General features: G+C 39.4%; 2 protein-coding genes and 1 long non-coding RNA gene across 7 annotated transcripts; all 3 read left to right on the top strand.

The window, feature by feature from the left end:
• The first annotated feature begins 438 nt into the window (after nucleotides 1–438).
• Nucleotides 439–8,611, top strand: acat1 (acetyl-CoA acetyltransferase 1). Its single transcript, XM_062406194.1, has 12 exons — nucleotides 439–588; nucleotides 1,110–1,157; nucleotides 1,580–1,697; nucleotides 1,936–2,031; nucleotides 2,507–2,607; nucleotides 3,986–4,129; nucleotides 4,477–4,627; nucleotides 4,723–4,818; nucleotides 4,999–5,112; nucleotides 6,029–6,093; nucleotides 6,386–6,543; nucleotides 8,231–8,611. The coding sequence occupies exons 1-12, from the start codon at nucleotides 538–540 to the stop codon at nucleotides 8,349–8,351; spliced, it is 1,263 nt and encodes a 420-aa protein (XP_062262178.1). The 5' UTR covers nucleotides 439–537; the 3' UTR covers nucleotides 8,352–8,611.
• A 1,013-nt stretch (nucleotides 8,612–9,624) lies between these two features.
• Nucleotides 9,625–10,203, top strand: LOC133969602 (uncharacterized). Its single transcript, XR_009924224.1, has 2 exons — nucleotides 9,625–9,860; nucleotides 9,999–10,203. It is a non-coding gene; the product is annotated as an uncharacterized LOC133969602 (long non-coding RNA).
• Nucleotides 10,204–10,908: 705 nt separating this feature from the next.
• tmprss2 (transmembrane serine protease 2) lies at nucleotides 10,909–19,903 on the top strand. 5 transcript variants are annotated; one of them, XM_062406189.1, is made up of 15 exons: nucleotides 10,922–11,038; nucleotides 11,655–11,789; nucleotides 12,223–12,279; nucleotides 12,446–12,641; nucleotides 13,721–13,813; nucleotides 13,939–14,055; nucleotides 14,133–14,262; nucleotides 15,233–15,349; nucleotides 15,475–15,515; nucleotides 16,073–16,241; nucleotides 16,343–16,512; nucleotides 16,601–16,696; nucleotides 16,824–16,966; nucleotides 17,461–17,613; nucleotides 18,018–19,903. In XM_062406189.1, the coding sequence occupies exons 3-15, from the start codon at nucleotides 12,265–12,267 to the stop codon at nucleotides 18,027–18,029; spliced, it is 1,452 nt and encodes a 483-aa protein (XP_062262173.1). In that variant the 5' UTR covers nucleotides 10,922–11,038; nucleotides 11,655–11,789; nucleotides 12,223–12,264; the 3' UTR covers nucleotides 18,030–19,903. The 5 variants fall into 5 exon arrangements, with proteins under 5 accessions (XP_062262176.1, XP_062262172.1, XP_062262173.1 ...); XM_062406190.1 differs by having other exon boundaries at nucleotides 10,938–11,038; nucleotides 11,673–11,789; XM_062406192.1 differs by lacking the exon at nucleotides 11,655–11,789 and having other exon boundaries at nucleotides 10,909–11,038; nucleotides 18,021–19,903.
• The last annotated feature ends 307 nt before the right edge of the window (nucleotides 19,904–20,210 follow it).

Below are 20,210 nucleotides of genomic sequence, written 5' to 3'. Positions count from 1 at the left end.
TGAATAATTCATTCTACTTATTTGACTGAGGATTATTCGATTTGTGTGTCATCGCAACAAAAAAAACAATAAACCTCTGTAGGAACAGGTTTCCAAACAAGCAAAAGATTACAGATAACATAGCACAAATAGGCCATGCATTAGTTAAAAAAAGGTACATGATATAATTTATATAATCACAAATATCAGCTCTGTCATACGGCTGCATAATGATCAAGTACTTATCGATACTGATCACGAAGCTGAGGCTAATCGTTTAGATTTCTGGAATTTGTCGCTCTTTTTTACACATTTAATGTTAACATACCCTTAACGTGAAAGTCAAGTGAAGAGTAAAGAGTTCATAAAGCTCTATCTTAAAGATGAACGCCTGGATTCTACTGTAAAACTACAACGACCATGATGCCTGGCCAGCCGTGACGTCAAGGGTGAACACACCTCTCACTGTGATTGGCTGCTGCGTGTCGTCACTCCGCTGCATGTCTGAAGGTGAAGTTGAGGCGAGCGTGTGAGTCCCTGTCCAGTTATCGGTGCAAAATGTCCTCCGCTGGACTTTTAAACATGCACGCTAACGGCTGCAGACGCCTGGTAAGTGTGGGTGTGTGAAAGAACCCGATGCTCTGTAGCATGCTAGCTGTAGCATCTGTTTGACCGTGAGGCCCTGGCTGGGTTAAAGCTGCTCGTTTAAACTGTTTGTGTTTGTCCTTGACCACAATAATGAAACAGCCTGTAAACAACCAGGAAACAATCAGTAACTGCAGCAGGTGCCTCACAGTGACATTGTGAAGCTAAACACAGTCACTGGAGTAACTGTAATGTTGTATTTCTCAAGAAGCTAGCACTAAACTACGCAGCTAAGCTAACTGAAAACTAGAAGAGACCCTTTTCTGCACCTAGCGTAAACAAAAGCTATTTTAGCCACATCATAAGCTGATGTCCACTGCTTCTGCTTACTCATAATTTTGCCATTCATTTCGCCATGACTAATTCCCTATTTGTTATGCTAGCAGCTGTCTAGCCTGTGACCCAGCACTGATATGGGGGAGCTTCAGGTTAGACCTCACTGTCTCACATGAATAGAACATAAACTCTTTGTCTTCACATTGCAGGCTCACAAGTACCTGTCAAGAACCTACACATCTCGGCCCTCGCTCAATGTAAGTCAATGTCACGCACTCATAAAGGTCCAGTGTGTAAGATTAAGGTGAAAGGGAGCTATTGGCAGAAATGTAATATAAAGCAATCCTAGTGGTGCCTCACTAGTCTGTTTCATCTAAACTGTAAGAATTGTTGTTTTCCCTACCCTAGAATAGGCCCTTTAGTTTTATATACTTTATATTTACATCTGGAACGGGTCCTCTCTACGGAGGCCATCATGTTTTTTACAGTCGTCCACTGGACAAACTAAACACCTGTTGAGTTTTTTATTAAAACTGAAGGCTACTACAGGTTCTTATTCATGTTTGGAAGGGGAGGATGATGACAGGGGTATTTAGCTGCAACATTCAACGTCACCACTAGATGAGACTAAATATTACAGACTGAACCTTTAATGCAAACTTGTCGTGGCTGGTTTCAGGAAGTCGTCATCGTCAGCGCAGTCCGCACTCCAATGGGCTCCTTCAGAGGCAGCCTGGCAGCAGTACCAGCCACTAAACTGGGCTCCATCGCCATCAAAGGAGCCATAGAAAAAGCAGGTTTGTTCTCGTGGGTCGTTTGCAGTAGATTTATTCATCCAGTCATTATATGAGTTGTGACTACATGTGTAACTCAACTAACCCCGTGCATTGGTTAATCATCATCCGCAAATATGTAAATTTATGACTAAGCTAATACACCAGATGTTAAATGTGAAAGTATTACAAGTAGATTAAGAATGAGTGGATGGGTGGCTGTGTATATTTGGTGAGTTAACTTATTGCTTCTTGTGTTTAGGAATCTCTCCTGAGGAGGTGAAGGAGGTCTTCATGGGCAATGTGCTTCAGGCAGGAGAAGGACAGGCTCCCACCAGACAAGCCTTGCTTGGCGCAGGTGTGGACCAAATTTTGTATTCTTTGTGACCACAAAATATTGATGTCCAGAAGAACAAGAACACAGAACAAAACCAGCACTGTCAGCTCTCTCCACTACTTCACAGCCAATTGATGCTGTTTCTGTTCAAATTCTAATGTGAAAGATACAGAATATACATGTCTAGGGCATAACATTTTGAAGAACAAGCGCTTACCTTTAGGTTAAAACAAGCCTGCTTCATTTCCAGCAGCTTCGTGAGGCCTCTTTCAGGGTTTGGTAAGTTCACCCAGCCTCTGAAAGAAAGAATTTTATATCATGATGATAATAATTTCACTGGAAGATTGAAACTACTTTCAGACTGTACAAACAGCTAGTTTTGAATATACAGATCTATTGTGATAGAATGATGCACACAAACACACAAAGGCAAAAGTAGTAGTTGATAATTTGAATTTTTTTGCAAACTCGTAAACGTCTCTGATTTCTTCTCCAGGCTTGTCCCTCGGCACTCCAGCAACTACCATCAACAAGGTCTGCGCCTCTGGGATGAAGTCCATCATGATGGCAGCCCAGAGTCTTATGTGTGGACACCAGGTACTACTAAAATACTGCAGCTGTTCAGCTTGATAGAAGCTGCTTGCAAACCAATGCAATGAGCATAGTGAATAAAGACGGGAAACAATCATAAATTGTTCTCACATATGACATCGCTTGTCCTGAAATATGTTTTTCTGTGTTAAAAACACAAAACTGATGCCAGGTAAGATGATAGGTGACTTTATTACGACCACAAACAAACTTTGTTTACCACACACTCTCAGAATAAAATAGGTCATCGCAGACTTTGCCTTGCTGATGTAAACAGATGACAGGAATTAGAGTGGTGTTGTAAGACATACAGCTCTACTGATAGGAAACTCTGCCTGTCATGGCGTCTAACAATGGCTTTAGAGAACAGCAACAGCAAAAAATGTACTATGTTACACACTGCGAGATGGGTCTTAAACTTCTGGTTCGCAGTCTGTGTCAGACTCTACAGTTATCATTCTGAATCCTGTCACTGCCATTAATGCCTGGTATGTCATGGTACTACGCTATTAAGTAGTGGTCAACAACCGTTTCAAGAACATTTTCTAATTCAAAACCTAAGCTGAGATCTACAACCTCATATCTTCCAAAAAACCCACTTAGGAGGGTCATCTTTAATATTTTTTTGCAATTTCTGTTAAGGGCTGAATGTACGTACATAAATATACACAGAGAAAGGAAGTTGATCTATTCAATCCCCAATTTTCACATTAATATCAATTTATATTTACAGCATCTGTTTAAAGCACAATATTTAGATTCAGTTCAACAGTATGATCTGCAGAGGAGCTGCTACTACAGCACAATGTTTTTACATAGGCTTTGTCTTGAATATGGCCATAAATGACTATTACCTTGTATAAAGGTATTCCTGTGTACTCAAATAAATGCAGGTACTGTACAGTTTCAAGCCGTGCAACTTCCGCTCCTACGAATATTTCACAATAAAACCCCTTTTTTTAAAAAAAGAATGGATTTCTTAACAGAAACGCTGGAGTGTTTTTATTTTAAAACGCATACAACAAGTGTTGCAGACATTTATTTATAATCTTTATACTGTAGAGACTTGTACATAATCTGACTTGTATTGAAGAGAATGCTGTAGATAAACCAGCAACTCCGCCGCCAGTAGCGGATACAAAGCCAAGTGAACAACAGACAACCGACACACAGCTGATCTGTGGCACAACCGCAGCCTGTGAGTCCAGAAAGTTTCAGAGATCGACAGTTAAGATATTGAAGATCTACCCGTAGATCGAGATAATAATCCCTTCCTGTGTTCACACATTAACTTCTCCTGGATTTTTATAGACTTTGTACTAAGTGGGCAGGCAGATAAAGTAATCCTATAATGTAAAGCATTTATTAATTTATTATTTTTCAGGATGTGATGGTAGCAGGAGGAATGGAGAGCATGTCCAACGTACCTTATGTAATGACCAGAGACACCCCAGCGTACGGAGGAGTGAGGGTTGAAGACCTCATTGTGAAGGATGGACTCACTGATGTCTACAACAAATTCCACATGGTAAAAGTCAACTTTATGTTGATCGTCGCCTTACTGAAAATCTCAAGCGTTATTGTAGTTTTAAAGCATCATAATTCTGGAGAGAGTTTCTTCTATTCTTCCGAATTATACTTTTGAAAATGATTCAGACATATGATTCCATCTTGCTTCAGTAATGAATGTAAAGTGTTTCTGATGATGTTTTGGTGGGAAGCCTTTTTCAGAAAGTGAACATAGCAATTACCTTCTTTATAACATGACTTTCTCCTTGTCCCAAACATTTGTTAAGGTTAACAAGGTTAATTTATAATTTTGTGTGATTTGTATATATTAATTTTCCATTGCTTCTGTCTTGTTTTATTCAATAGGGAAACTGTGCAGAGAACACAGCCAAAAACTCCAACATCACCAGGGAGGAACAGGACGCCTACGCCATTAGCTCCTACAGCCGCAGCAAAGTGGCATATGAATCTGGAGTGCTGGCCAAGGAGATTGTACCAGTCAGTATTCCCCAGAGAGGTACAGCAAGATGGCAAAAGAGACGTTTCTGTTGGGCAGCATGGGGAGATTGGTCATTCATACAGCAAAGCATGTCTGATGATGGGATTTTGTAGGCAAACCTGATGTGATCGTGAGCGAGGACGAAGAGTGGAGGAGGGTCGACTTCAGCAAAGTCCCCAAACTGAAGGCTGTGTTCCAGAGAGAGAATGGTAAATATTTAGTTGTCATGCATTTTTATTTTATTGGATGATTCACCTGTGGAGGGTCAGCATACACATACGATACTAGTTACTATAGTATTATTGCATACATACATAAAGAATACTTTAGTTATGTATTTGCTGAGTCTTTCAGAATTTTCTCCTAACTGGTTTACGTTTTTCTCATAGGCACGGTGACAGCAGCCAATGCCAGCACGCTGAACGATGGAGCAGCTGCTCTAGTTTTAATGACAGCAGAAGCTGCCCAGAGACTCAATGTCACTCCACTGGCAAGGGTTGTCTGTAAGTTATACACACAGACACACACACAGACACAGAATATGCAGTACTGGCATAGTTTAACTGAATGTCAGGCTTGAACATATTGTAGGTCTTCAGATGAAACATTGGACTGTTGCGATGCATTCATTCTACAGGTAATACAATGTGCATAATAATAATAATAATAATAAAATATATTTATATAGCACTTTCAAAAACACAGAGTAACAAATTAGCAAGACAACGAATCAAATAAAATGACGGATTAAAGATAAATGCATAAACTAGTTCAAAGAAATATGCTTCCAAAGAACTGTCTGAGCTGGAGAGTTTTTTTAATCTAAGGATTAAAGTATTTTAGAATCCCTCTGAGGGACTTTTTTCTAATTTGGTACAAAGGTTAACTTGGACATGAAAATGAACCGATATGATTTTAATGGGCAACCGTCTTTGGTTTAACAAAATATCTTCAATATGATATCTGTAGATTACTACAGGGGATTCTTCAAATTTGCCACAAACATTCACTTGGACCCGAGAAGGAACTGATTAGAAATTGTTGGTAAAAGATCACTAATTGATATGCTCATTATGCCAAAAAAGCTTAATGCATTTTTTATTAACTATCTTCATCCTTAACTACATATTTATATACATGTGTGTAAACTGCAATTTTACTGTTTAGCAGAGGCATAAAAGCACAAGACAGTCATGGTAGTAGAGTATGTTTAGCAGTTAGAAAATAAAGCAAATTTTATGTTTACATACGTTGTTTTGCTCGGATACTTGTCTGTACTGGTCAAGTTCGAATAAAGAAGCCAGTGGTTTAGTTATTTCCTGTCCGGTCATAGTTAAACGGTGCCTTTTGAGATAGGTTGTTTTTCATTTTATTCTGTTACATTGTGAATTAAAAGAATACGTTGTTTTATCCACACAGCCTTTGCTGATGCCGCGGTCGCACCAATTGATTTCCCCATTGCTCCTGCGTTTGCTGTACCTAAGGTGAGTCCAAGGTTTTTAACTGGTGCATTGTGAGATGACCTCAGGTTTCTGTGGAAGATACTTTTTAAATTTGGAAACGTGGAGATTGTGGCAGAACTGTGAAGCTGGAAGTGCTCTTCACTGTTAACACAGTTTTTTATATTATAATTGTTTTATTGTTTAAGTCCAAAGGCGTTAATTATCTTACTAAAATGATAAAAACATAAAGATTCCATTTGCCCTCTACTTATATTTGTCTTTGGATGCAATACATTAGAACATCTTAACACTTCCATGTGTGAATCCGTGTCAGGTGCTGAATGCAGCAGGGTTGAAGAAGGAAGATATCGCCATGTGGGAGATCAATGAGGCCTTCAGCGTAGTCGTCCTGGCCAACATCAAGATGTTGGACATTGACCCAGAGAAAGTCAACGTCAACGGTGGAGCTGTGTCCCTGGGACATCCAATTGGGTAAGGAGCTGAGAATGATGCAGTCTTGCTGTTTGTTTGTTTTTATATCGAGAATCTGACCTTGAATTAAGAGAAACGCTCAAATGTACAAGCTTTTAAGTATTAACTTTCCAGGAGCTACTTAGTCAAGTCGAAGAACAAGGTTTGTCCTGTTTTTTCTTTTCCTGTTTCATCCTTCTTCCTTTGTGATCCAGACATCTTGTCTTGATACTTTTGAATCTGCTACACTAGAAGTTCACACAAAAGAAAAAAACTGTTATCGATGAGGGGTTTCAGTTAAACCATCTACCTGAATATATATCTAAAACTTAAGGCCTATATTAAAAGTTGGTCCATAACATAGACATCAAATAATTTACAAGACACTGACACATGTTTACATGGAAATTAATTGTTACGTTTATAACCAGATTTAGACAAACAGTATTTTTGCTTAACCTGAATAAGGTCATACAATAAGCAATAAGCAATAATCAAAGTAAAGTTGCAACTTGTAGAATTTAGTGACATCTAGTGAAGAAGTTGCATGTTGCAGCTAAATACCACTCACCTCACCCTCCTCTGCCAAACATGAAGGAGAACCTGTGGTAGCCTTTGGTTTTCATAAAAACTCAAAGAGTGTTTAGTTTGTCCAGTCTGAGCTACTACAAGAAACATGGCGGCCTCCATAGAGAAGACCCCCCTGATGTAATATAGAGTTTTTCAAAATGAAGGGCACATTGTATAATTTAGATGAAACACACTCCTGAAAACCTCTCTAGGATTATTTTAGATTAAATTTTTTACCAATAGATCCCTTTCACCTAAATCTTACACACTGGACCTTTAACACATGTCGAGTATTCTGTAGACATGTCGCATTATGTAGACATGTTTATGTCTAAATTGCAATATAACATCCTATTTGAGTTTTCACAGCATTTTACGTCTTCGTCTTACAGAGGTTACCAACTGTTTGATGGCATATGTCCTGGGTTCAAACCAAATTAAAATGCGTCTTTGCAGATGCATGTCTGTTGCCTGTGGCAGTCATCTTTTTAAGGACGTTTTCTTATCACTCGGCAGTACAAGAGTTTAACACAAGGCAGACCACTTAGTTACTACGTACTATTTATCTGTGACCATAATCACACCATTCATATTTTTTACAATCAAAACCTATCAAAATGAATGTTATTTTTTCTTTATTTTGCACTTACAATTAAACCAAATCCTTTTAGAAAATATACTTTTTTTAAACTGGCTGTGAGCATATATCTGCTGTAAACTCTTGGGGTCCAGCAAGCTGAGCTGTTCTTCTGGCTCAGATTCCCCCTTTTTAAAATGTACCAGATTCAGACCCATTCCTTCCTACTGCCATTTCACTTCTGAACTCAGGCAGAAGGCCTTCTTGTTGGTTGTAAAGTATTTATTATTCTAGTTTATATATGTATTTATTCATTAATATTTTATCTGTTCAACAATTTCAAGGTCAACCTGGGACGACTATTCTCCCAGTGGGACGTCCTGTGCCTACCTCCCCTTCTATGTTATGTCATGTTTTTTATTGTCCATGTTTTGCTGAACAAGCAATTGATCTCTAGTGACAAGGTTGCAGATAAACACAGGTCATCAGCTTGGATGTAAAAGCATAACAAAACATGTTGTGGTTTATTACTAATGCTTTATATGCCTTACCATTTGGCAGGATGTCTGGGGCGAGAATTGTGGGTCACATGGTGCACAATCTGAAATCAGGACAGTACGGGCTGGCAGGCATCTGCAACGGAGGCGGTGGAGCTTCATCTATTATCATCCAGAAGTTGTAGGAAACTTGAAAGTGTTCTCTCCCTGATACACTCGTTCAAGTATTTGTTGACAAACTATTGATTCTGAACGTTATGAAACCTGTTAACTCCCTTTTCACTGTAAGGAAAGCATCTGTTACAACCGTGGCCTTAGTCCAACATGACATCATGACTCCAGCATTAAACACTCCCTTGTTTGTCAAAACCACTTGTGAAAACAATTGATAAATATTTAACTCTGTTGAAATGGTTGAATAAATACTGTAGTTTTCATGAAACCACTTTTGTGTTATTGATCCTCATTGACACACATGTTGATACAAAGGTTTGACCATCAGTTATTTAAATTTGACAGCCAGCTTTATTGTTTTGGTTTTAATTTTTAATGCTCAATCTAGAATTTGAAGTACAGTAATGTAGATGTGGTACTGTAATTTTCAAATTCGCCACTAGATGTGGCCACAGTCATTGTAATAACTGTTTTGTGTTTTGGTAGACATTAACGTCTCTGTAGAATGGTGTACATAATATCTTAACATATTTAAATATGTTGTATATATCAAATTACACACCTAAAGTAATATATATGAAATGAGAATTCACATAACTGTTTGAAGATTGAAGAAGATGTAAAGCTGATGGTTATCAATCCATCTGTATGAACTTTAGTATAGGTGAGGCACAGGGCTTTATTGAAGGATCACTTTCAATCACTTTGTTTAATATAGTTAAATAATTGTTAAGTATAATGGTTTAGACAATGTAGCTATAGTTTGACTTATTTTGAATACAACAACACCCTCTATTTCTTAAGAAGTTTAAAATGTCTACGTTGATTTCTGTGCCATACAGGAAACTTTTTTGTCCTACCCTTAAATCAAAGAAAAAACAGGACTTGCCGTTTTCTGTTTCACTGACACATGTCCACTCAATAGGGAACATCTATTGAAAGTTAAATGGGAAATTAATAGGGGCCTCCTTCACTAGTTAGGATGGTCAGTTGGAGCGAGCCAGAGCCTGTGAAATGCTGGTGGATGTGACTGTAGGCCAGCGGCTGGTAGTCCCGTCACAAATAAAAGGCCAACACCCTGTGTGTCACTGTTTGCTTCGTAGGAATTGACAGAACCCTGGACGGATGCTGTTGATGAAGTATGCTGACATTGCATCTGAGATAAAACAATAAGGCTAAAAGGGAGGTTGGCTGCAGGGATTTTATCTTCAACAATCCCCCCCTTAGTTTGATCAAAGAACCAGGAGTCCACGGACAAGCAGTGCACCAGCCAATAAAATAAATATCAGGGACTGATATAACGCTGCAGCCAATGACTGGATCACAAGGAATGACTCCAACCTGGCCTGACTTTGTCAGTGTTTCAAACTTGTAATCACCAAACTGAGGACACATCTCGGTCATTTGCTGGTGATCCCTGACATCTGGGGTTTGTGCCTTACCATCAAACTAGTGCAGAAGACCTAAGAGATATTCACCATATTAGCCATCCTGTCACTCATCCTTATATCCTGTATAAGGTAAAAAAACTCTTGAATCTTTAATCGTATGCTTTACACCCAGGGATGAGTTTATATCACATCACTGTTTTCTTCCTACAACAAGGAAGTTGAGTTTCCACCTGTGTGTGTTTATTTTGTTTGTGTCTTTATCAACAGGATTATGCAAAAAGTACCAAACTGATTTGCACCAAACAAGGTGAAGGAATTGGACATGAGCTGGGGAAGAAACCTTCAAAGTTTGGAAGAAATTCTGTATTAATCTTGATGTAATAAATTTATGGTGAGATCTAGGAATTTGTACAATTTGGTGCAAGTAAGGGATAATAGTCGGGCTCCTGTAGAATAAAAATGTTTGGCCTTGGCAGAACTTTACTATTTTTTTTTAACTACATAAGAAAGTTGTGTGGCAGTCACTAAAGTGAGAAGAGAAAAGCACTACTTTTTATTTATTTACAAAGCAAACATTGGTTCTGTTCCTGTTGTTTTCCAGGACTTTTAACTAAAGATCAGTCCAAAGACTATTTATTTGCCATAAAATTCATCATGTTTTTACTGATACTGGGATTTGGTTTTTCTACACTGTTCTGTATTGAACTCCCTTTAGTTTGGTCATAGATCAGCGTGACTTCATATGCTGCCTTTTAATGGATGTTGTCCTGCGTTTTCATGTCTGTGACCTATTTGTTTTGTAACCTGGTGATGCATATGGAAATGTTCCTGTGCTTATTATTTTATATTGCTTTATACACTTTAGTAATCCACTGCCTCTTCATAAAAGGGTGAATCTTTATTTTCCATTGTTTGGTCCTTTTGGAGGCAGTTTGTGGTGCTGTCAAATTGTATTGCTTTTTAGCGATGGCTGATTTTATAATTCTGTCTGCCCAACTTATCATTACAGGTAGGCTTAACAAAAGTCACCTGTCATTATGACACACTTCAGTTTCAAAACCATAATTTCAAATGTCCGAACGTTATTTCATGTTGACCGATCAGAGTTGTGTGTTTGTTGGGTACAATGTAAGAGCACCCCCCCCCCCCCCCTTTGCCAGCTAACACAGTGAAACACAGAGTTAAGTATTAACAGGGTCTGAAAGTCGTTGGGCCATCAGTATTTGTCGGTCATTTGTTTGGATGTTACTGATTAAACACAAGAGGGTGAGCTTCTCTTTTGGATAATGGACGATAGCATGTGAAACGTAAGAATCTAATCTTTTACAGCTTTATATCTGATTAATATCTTTATTTTATCCTGAGCGAGCAGTGACCCCTAGCCACCGGTTGAATTTGCACATTGGTGACTGGAATACATGTAGAACTTGTGACCATTTTCAGATTTTTAAGAAACTGATGCTTGAATTTATTGCAGCATCCAGACATCAGTGTGCTCTTGGTCTTGAAAGTCTACAAGTAGAACAAGAAGACTGAGTCTTTTCTACAGTTTTTAAATGCAACCAACAACAACACAAACTGGTCTTTCAACATGACAGAGCTGATGATTTGCCAGGGAAAGTCAGTGGTATGCAAACCCACAACATAAACCTCCAAACTTAGATACACAAGAGTATTGTGCATGTAAATCTCTATAGACGAGCATCACTCTGCTCATCTGAGTTTCTAAATGAGCTTTACCTCATAAGATCAAATATCAAATCAAAGTAAGCATGAACACAGCCCTGCGATCATTAATTCCACTTCAATCGCCTTATCCTAAAGACAGACATTAATGAGTATCAGTGCAGGCCCTTTCTCAGTACCTTGCTGTTTGCCCATGTCATTGTGAAGTGTTATATATCGCTAAGTGGCGTACAACAGGCCGGCTTGTGCACACAGCGGGAAAAGGTGTGGTTACGCCTGTTGATTACTTGGAGGAATGGAGCGAACATGAGACAGAGAGGGAAACAGGGAGTGGAGGGACAGAGCGCTGAAGGAATCTCCGGGAATCTTAAGGTAAGTAGTGACCACGAGCTAACATGTGTATAAAAGTGTTTGAAGACTCAGGGTAAGTCAACCTGCTCTGGTAATGTTTGATTTTTTTTGGGTGTTGCATTTAGAAATGAAAGAAATGTCTATTAAGTATGAATTTAAAAACCTAGCTTTTACATTTCCTGTTGTGAAATATAAACATACATTTATTTGCCAGCTCAATCATCTTGGGGTTATGAAATATTAGGTTTAGCACTAGCGATCCCTACTCTGGAGATATAGATATTTAAATCTCCTTTATGCTTTTCTATATATTTTTGTCTATGTTGTGTTGCATTTCAAGTCATCAGCATTGCTTCAATGAACAGTGTCATTTAATCATGCGCTGCATCATGTATTTGCTTTGTGAGCAAAACTGTTCTTAATTTAACCGAAAAACCTGTTTCATGTTTAACAGGCGTGACAGTATCCCAGCCCAGGCCGTGTAAACAGTATCAGTATGAGTAATAATCAGGTACGCTCAGTTTCACAGGTACAAGCAATATTACATTATAATGTCTTTTAACTTTTTATTAACAGTTAACTCTTTCTATGATCTCTCGATTTTAACACCATATATTCTAACATCATGAATTTTTGTAATTCTCATTGTGTCCTCGTTCTTTTGTCTTTAAATGTAGGGAATAGCTCCAGTCTACGACAACAGAGGGTTCCAGCATGAAGAAAGTAGACCCCCTCCATACAGCCCACAGAATGCGATGTACCCTGCCCTCCCACAACAGACCCCCACCTATGTCGCCACAACTCTTGGACCCTCCATCAACACCCATCACACTGTCCCACCTGAAATGATTCTTAACACAGGACAAAGGAAAGGTACGGTGACATCTGAGTTATCATGAGACCTTACAAGGTAGAAGAAGAAGATATGTTAACAATGACTTCCAGTCAGTCACAAGACACACACTCATAAGAACAGAAACAAATACTGCACCTTCACTGAATCATCCATTAATTTTGACAGTTTAATTTACTCAACGCAAGAGTATGGAACGTTTTAAGAAGAAAAAAATGAAAAGTTGAATGTGTAAGCTATAAAACACACTCCATGTAAAGTCTTACTTGGTCTGATATGACTAAGCTGAAAATTATTAGGTATAATGTAAGAAAACTTTTGAAATATCACACGCTGTATGACGAGTCCAGTTAGGTTGTTACACTCTGCGACTGTTGCTGTCATTTCTAGTTAAACATGATTATCACCTGTGCTCACGGTGACCATTGTTATCAGGCATTTCCCTTGCAAAGGCTCTTGTTTGAACTTAAGGAGAGTAAACAGGGACGTTACTGGAAAGAACTTTACATAACGTCACGGACCCTCTCCTTGACTCGGAAAATAAATGTTTAAAACCCACCTCCACGGTACGTCAAAAAGAATGAACTGTAACAGTGATATAAGTTGCAGTCATATAGCTGAATTTTTTGTGACAAGTTTCCTTATGATGCCTAACCGAGTCAAAATGATAAACTCTCCTCCCTGGTGTCACTGGAGGTAGAGAGAGTCTACCAGGGTTAATGGCTCGATCCTTAATTGTCTGAATTTGTCCTTGGGCAGGATCTTGAGCAGAAGTTCCCCCTGCGGACAGTGTATGGTGTGATAGAAAAAAAACTGTATGACTTCTACATTACAATCTATGTAATTTACAGGATTTTAATTGTTCATAAAACCATGAATTGTAATGTTATTACATATGATCCAATGACCATAAAGATCATGCAGGAGGAAAGAGGCTTTGCTCTTAGTTCGGTAATATACATGTATGTTTAAGTTAATGTCATATCTGCAGGGCTGTGTCTTCTGAACCTGTCATGTTATACTCTGCACATCCTACAGGACGTGCTGTGACCAGTTTATCATCCATGTCAGTGACTTTATTTTGTGTCCACCTTCACAGGGCCAAAGAGATGTAACAGCAAACGTATCCTGTGTGTGTCTCTGTGTGTGCTTCTCGTCATGGCAGTGGTCGGCATCTTGCTCTGGTACTTCTGTGAGTTCTGAAGATCTTTATGTGACATGTTCATCTCCGGACATTCCTGTGTGCTCTTGTATCAGTGCTTTACACTGTACTGCGTGTGTGTGTGTGTGTGTGTGTGTGTGTGAGTGTGCTTGCAGTATACTACCAGTGTTTGCTGGGGAAGTCCTGCAGAAGCGGTGGGAAGTGTCTGAGCTCGTCGCAGTGGTGCGATGGCGTCAGGGACTGTCCACATGGAGAGGATGAATCTCAGTGCTGTAAGATCTGACACTCACAAAGCACATACTGTGTTAGCATGACATGGGTGAGCAGCCTGGTTCTCTCTGCATCACAGTTCGTCTTCATGGGACCAACTTCATACTGGAGAGTTACTCACCAGGCAACCAGATGTGGATGCCCGTGTGCGCTGAGAAGTGGAACAACGACTATGGGAAGACTGTGTGCGAGCAGATGGGCTACATGAGGTGCTGACTGGTTTCTTCACCGCCGTATGAAAATCCACACATGCCACATCACCTATAAGTTTTTCAAAGAGTTTATATTGCTAATTCAGCTCAATATAGAGCATTGTTGCAACCAAACAAACGGCGCTGTTTGCCTGTTTAATCAAGTTTTAACAATGAATGTGTCCAAATCACACCAAATTTGACACTGAATTCCCTGGGCCATTCAGATTACACATACCAAGTGTGAAGATGAAAAGTTATTGAGATGTATTCCACAGACAGACAGTTAAACAGACAGATGTGGAATTAGTAGATTACAAGAACTCTGTGTTTTCCTCATAATGATTACTTGTCAGACAGGAAAAGCACCTGAAACAATACTGAGATTATCAGGTTAGCAGCCTTTTGGGAGAGGCGGTGGACTATGGGCAGAAAAGTTCTCTGGTTCGTCTCTGGTTCGACTCCACGGAGAAACAACAAAAAGACGAACCTGGATTGATCTGCCCAAAAAAAATCCAAGACGATTCTCCCTACCCTGTCTAGTGCCCCTGAGCAAGGCACCTTACTCCCCCAACATCTGCTCCCCGGGCGCTGTACATGGTCGCTCACTGCTCTGTGTGTTCTGCACCAGATGGGTCAAAAGCAGAGATTAAATTTCCCTACCTGCATGAGTGTGCCTGTGCATGTCTGTGCATGTGCTTGGGACTAATAAATGCATCTTAATATTTTAAAACAATGTAAGGAGACATTCAACATTTAGTTTTAAGAATTGATTCAAGAGAGAAGTAATATATTTTTCATGTCAAATAAAAACGCATCAACCGATTCTTCACAATTGTAACACTGGAGGCACCTCCATCATGTCATATAACTCTGGAGGACATGACTGGCTGACATTGAAACTTATTTAAAGGTCCAATTTCAGCTGGGTGTACTGCGTTTGTCTCATTTCACTGATCACATCTTTGTCCTTGTGTATCTTCCACAGGAAGGATTATGTGACCTCAAGCCAAACCAGTGCAGGTTCCTTGGCCACTAAAGGATACATGAAGCTGAAGCCTGAGAGTACTTATAAATCAAATATACAATCACAGCTCATGTACAGGTAATTTTACACCCAGGATTGGGGAGATCAATTTCCACAGTGAGCTCAGTCATTGTTATTTATCTCTAACTAATGTGGAACTTCTATATAAATGTTACATATTTTGTTTTGCATTTTCTTTCCAGCCAAAGCTGCTCCACCAGTGCGATCAAACTTAATTGTATAGGTAAGCTTGACCTTTCTAACTGGGACATACAGTAACTGCAGTGCTGAAACAAGTGTGGAATCATGTGATAAGTGCAAAGATGTTCAGACATAAGGATTTAGCCGGACAGACACTGGGACCTCCTATGGATAAGGGCACCAAACAGAACAGAACTTTAACTACCTCCGCTGAGGAGCTTCTGTTTTCTAACCCTGTTCCTTACTTTGTTTGTTAATGTACGAGATTACAGAAAGATTAATATATTTCCATTTAAACTTGGTGGGAGGATGTGGTATGGGTCAGGGGAGAACTCATTCAAAGCTGGTGCATATTTGGATCCAGATGCTGTTGTTTCCATATCCTTTCCAGAGAATAATTAATGGATCTCAATTGATATAATCAGACGTACTTAGGGAATTGATATCTGATATGTGGGAAATTTGGGGAAGCTTGATTGAATTTACGGGGAGTGAAGGGATGCGCTCCCGGTTTAGTTTTTCGTGAATTCATTTTTTGTGTGTGTTTGACCCATGAAATATATCAGTCACATTTAAGTGTTGTATTACCTTTGTCTTCAGAATGTGGAGTGAGCGAAGCAGCCCCCAGTACTCGTATCGTAGGTGGTACGGAGGCTGTGAATGGAGCGTGGCCGTGGCAGGTCAGTCTCCAGAATAATGGTCAACACCTCTGTGGTGGTTCCATCATCAGCCCTTACTGGATCGTGTCTGCAGCACACTGCTTCCAAGAGTGAGCGTTACACCATTAATGATCCCACTGTTTTTTAAAATGGACTTTTGGTCGGTTTTCAGGAAGAGAATCCATATTTCATATCATTCTGTTTCCCATAGCCGGTACTCCAATCCTGGCATCTGGAAGGTTTACTCTGGTGACGTGAACCTGTATAGAATGAGCTCTGGGATAGCTGTTGACAAAATCATTAATCATGAAAATTACAACGGAGACACTCATGACAATGACATCGCCCTACTAAAGCTCAACACACCTCTGACTTTTACAAGTAAGCGCTGGCCAGTAAAAATCTGATTTCATTACATGAACAAATGCTTGATAATGACAACTCTTAAGTACATGGTTATTTATCTCAGGCAGAGTGAAGCCAGTGTGTCTCCCCAACTTTGGACTGGGTATCTCCCCTGGACGTCAAGCCTGGATCACAGGATGGGGAGCATTGCGCTCGTCTGGTGAGCCCAGAGTGTAGAAGCCAGCTAACAGTGTTAGATTCAAATGCTTCAAGAGTCAAAAAACAAGTCAAAAGTGCTTCAGAATGCTCAGCTTATTAGTAACCTGTGGGTGTCCAATCTTTCTCAGGACCCTCCCCATATATGCTAAACCAGGCCCAGATCACCATTTACAGCAGAGACGACTGTAACATTCCTCAGGTGTTAGATGGACAAGTGACTCAGACCATGATCTGTGCTGGGAAACTGCAGGGAGGAGTCGACTCGTGTCAGGTGAGCACACACACACACACACACACACACTCACTCACACACACACACACACTTACACACAAACACACACAAACGCATTACTTTATTATTGTCCTGGAGACTTTCTCTAACCTTGTCTGTTACAACTTGCCTAACCCTAAACCCTAACTTTAACCCACACCTAGATTGTGCAGCCAATAAAATCAGGATTGGCATTGACGTTCATTTAATGTGGAAAGTCTGACTAAAACCTGAACCCTAACCTGAACCAGAGGTCAGAATGTTTCGCCTCTCTAAAACTAGACTTTGGTCCAGATGAGGTCCACTGGTCCTGAGAGAGTCAATGTCCTAATGCGTGAAGAAAAACAAGAAGAGATACACACACACACACACACACACACACACACGCACACACACACACACACACACACACACATAGACACACTCACACACACATAGACACACACACACACACACACTTAAACCCTCGATATGATTTCTCTTGCACAATGCAGGGTGACAGTGGAGGACCTCTGGTGGTAAAAGAGGGAAATGTATGGTGGCTGGCAGGGGACACAAGCTGGGGGATTGGATGTGCTTGGAAGAACAAGCCGGGAGTGTATGGCAACGTAACCTACTTCGTTGACTGGGTACATGGAGAAATGCAGGTACAGTTTGTTCATTCTGTAGAGATTTGTCCTTCTGATATCGTGAGCTTTGAACTTGCACATATTCACCGTTGTTCTCTTGAGAGTTATTATAGTGTTTGAAGTTTTAACAGACACTATAGGTCGTCTGTCGTTAGACGCGATTAACAGCAGTGACCCTACTTATTGCTTTTTTTATGGCAAACATGTCTGAAAACAGCAAATTGAAGTTAACGACATGACAATGGATTCTGTGTTTGCTTTGGCTTGAATTCGAGTCAAGTTTGGTAAATCATTAATAGTTAAGCAAAGGGTAAGTCACAGCTCAGTCTAATTTACATGAGTGACATGTAGTGGATAAGAATAAGTTAAATGATTTTTTTGTCACACCTGACATCTCATTCTAACGTTTCCTTTTATTCCAGCAGGAAAACTGATGGAAACATCAACAAACATGAAGAAATACCTCTTTGATTAATCGGTGGTACTCACACACTTTGCACTTTCAATCCAAAGGAAGAGAGGTTTACACAGAAAAGAAACCTGATCATTCAATTATTTTTCTATAGCAGTCATGACTACAGATTTAGTCTTTGTATTAGAACCGAATCAGGCTGTTTGGTTTTAATAAAAGAAATTTCACACAAAATTCTAAATGTCTGTTGGACATTGTGTCAGAGAAGACATGTGCCTGCTGTCACCTGCTCAGTTAAGTAACTGTGAAGCAATGCTGCTGCTGTTAATGTAACTATTAGAGCAGATCCCAGGGCTCCACACTACTGCATCAGATCCACCTCAGTACAGTAGAACACAGTCCAGTGCTGTACACTACAGTACCTAATACTAATAATACACTTTATTTATAGGCACCTTTCACAGCACTCAAGGTCACCTTACAAGGCAGAGATAAAGACAAGTACAGTGCAGTACAGTGCAATAATAAAAATACAACAATATAGTATATGAACTGTAATACAGTGTAGAGCAGTGCCGTGCAGGATAGGTTAGCCCAGAATCTAGAGAGATCTGGAGACATTCTTAAAGTACAGTGTAGTGCTGTATGAGAGAAAAAGACCAGTAGGGTTAGAATTGCAGAGTGCACTGATTCAATCATTCCAGAGGTCAGAGAGGAATGGTCCCACTGGTTGGACAGGAAATCTATGGTAACTCAAATTACCTCTCTTTACAATTGTGTTGAGCAGAAAATAAAAGCTGATTGCAACTATATCACCATATTGCTAATACTTGTATTGAGATCAGATACATATGCCATGTACGCCGCACTTTTCTGAAAACTGTTGATATCAAACTCAGGCCAATATTCATACTCTGATTTAGTTGAAGGGAGTTATATTACCGTATGGAACCTTAATGTCACTGCCCTGAAATGACTTTGTTATCCAGATCTACACCAAATTTCACCTGTTCATAAATGATTATTTACAAAAGTGAAAGAAATACTCAAATACATTATCTCACAATTGTAAAGAATGCAAAGATTTTCCAATTATCCCTCCAGAAGTTAATGGTTTCTCTTTAGCCCACACTCTACTACTGAAGGAAATCAGTTCAGTAGTTGTTGTGCAATCCTGCTGACAAAGATATTTAGACAAACAGCATGAAACCATTTGCCGGAGGTAATGTTCAAGATTCAAGATTCAAGATTTTTTATTTTAAAATACACAACAATAACATTCTAAACAGTCGCTGGCAGTGAAATGCTTGAGTCACAGGCTCTCTTCTAGCAATGCTCAAGTAATTACAACCTAAAAAATAAAATAGAAATAGTATAAAATAGAATAAAATAGAATATCAAAATTTTAAATAGAAAATAAAGTATATATATCTAAATACATATAAAAACAGCTGAAGAAAAAATAAAGCCTTCTCATCTTCGCCGGTGATCAGGCCTATGACAGTGGTGTCATCAGCAAACTTAACGATGGTGTTGGAGCTGAAACCTCAAGTTTCCTAGTGTGGAAACTTGAGGTGGATGGTTCTACAACAGCAGGAAACCACGTCAGGTTCACATCTGTCAGAGAAAGAACCGAAACCCAAAGCTGCAGTGACATAGACTCCCCAACATTTTTCATTTGAAGACTGAAAAACGTAGTCTGGCCTGATGGATGTGGATTTCTGCTGAAGGTACAGATCGTTGGCACAGCATTTTTGTGTTATCAGCATATTTGCTTTGCCGTACACCTTATTCTCAAATGTTTTGTTCTGACCGGCCTGAATGGATCAATCTGAAGGAATAATAAAAGCGGAACATGTTCAGGAAAAGTCCAATTGAAATAAATGTTAAAAACACCCTGGCCTGTTGTGAGTTTTCTTTTACAAGAATTGAAGCATATCACGAGGAGAACTTCTCTCAGTGACTGGCAGAAGATGCCGTGGCAGCTGAGCAGTTTATCATTGTTGCAAGTGGACGTTTTAGAAGGGGTTTTAATGTGCTTTTACTTTCAGTAAAAACAGTATTATTCACACTCAGTGTATGCTTATGTGCATGTGTATGTATTTGTTCATATGCAGTGTTGGGCAAGTTACTGAAAATTAGTAATTAGTTACAGTTACTAGTTACTTATTTAAAAGTAATTGTATTACTTCACCAGTTACTG

The sequence above is a fragment of the Platichthys flesus genome, chromosome 15 (genome assembly GCF_949316205.1).
Source record: "Platichthys flesus chromosome 15, fPlaFle2.1, whole genome shotgun sequence".
Taxonomy (NCBI): domain Eukaryota; kingdom Metazoa; phylum Chordata; class Actinopteri; order Pleuronectiformes; family Pleuronectidae; genus Platichthys; species Platichthys flesus.
Note: the sequence above shows the minus strand (reverse complement) of the source record. Positions and strands in the feature narration are given on the sequence as shown.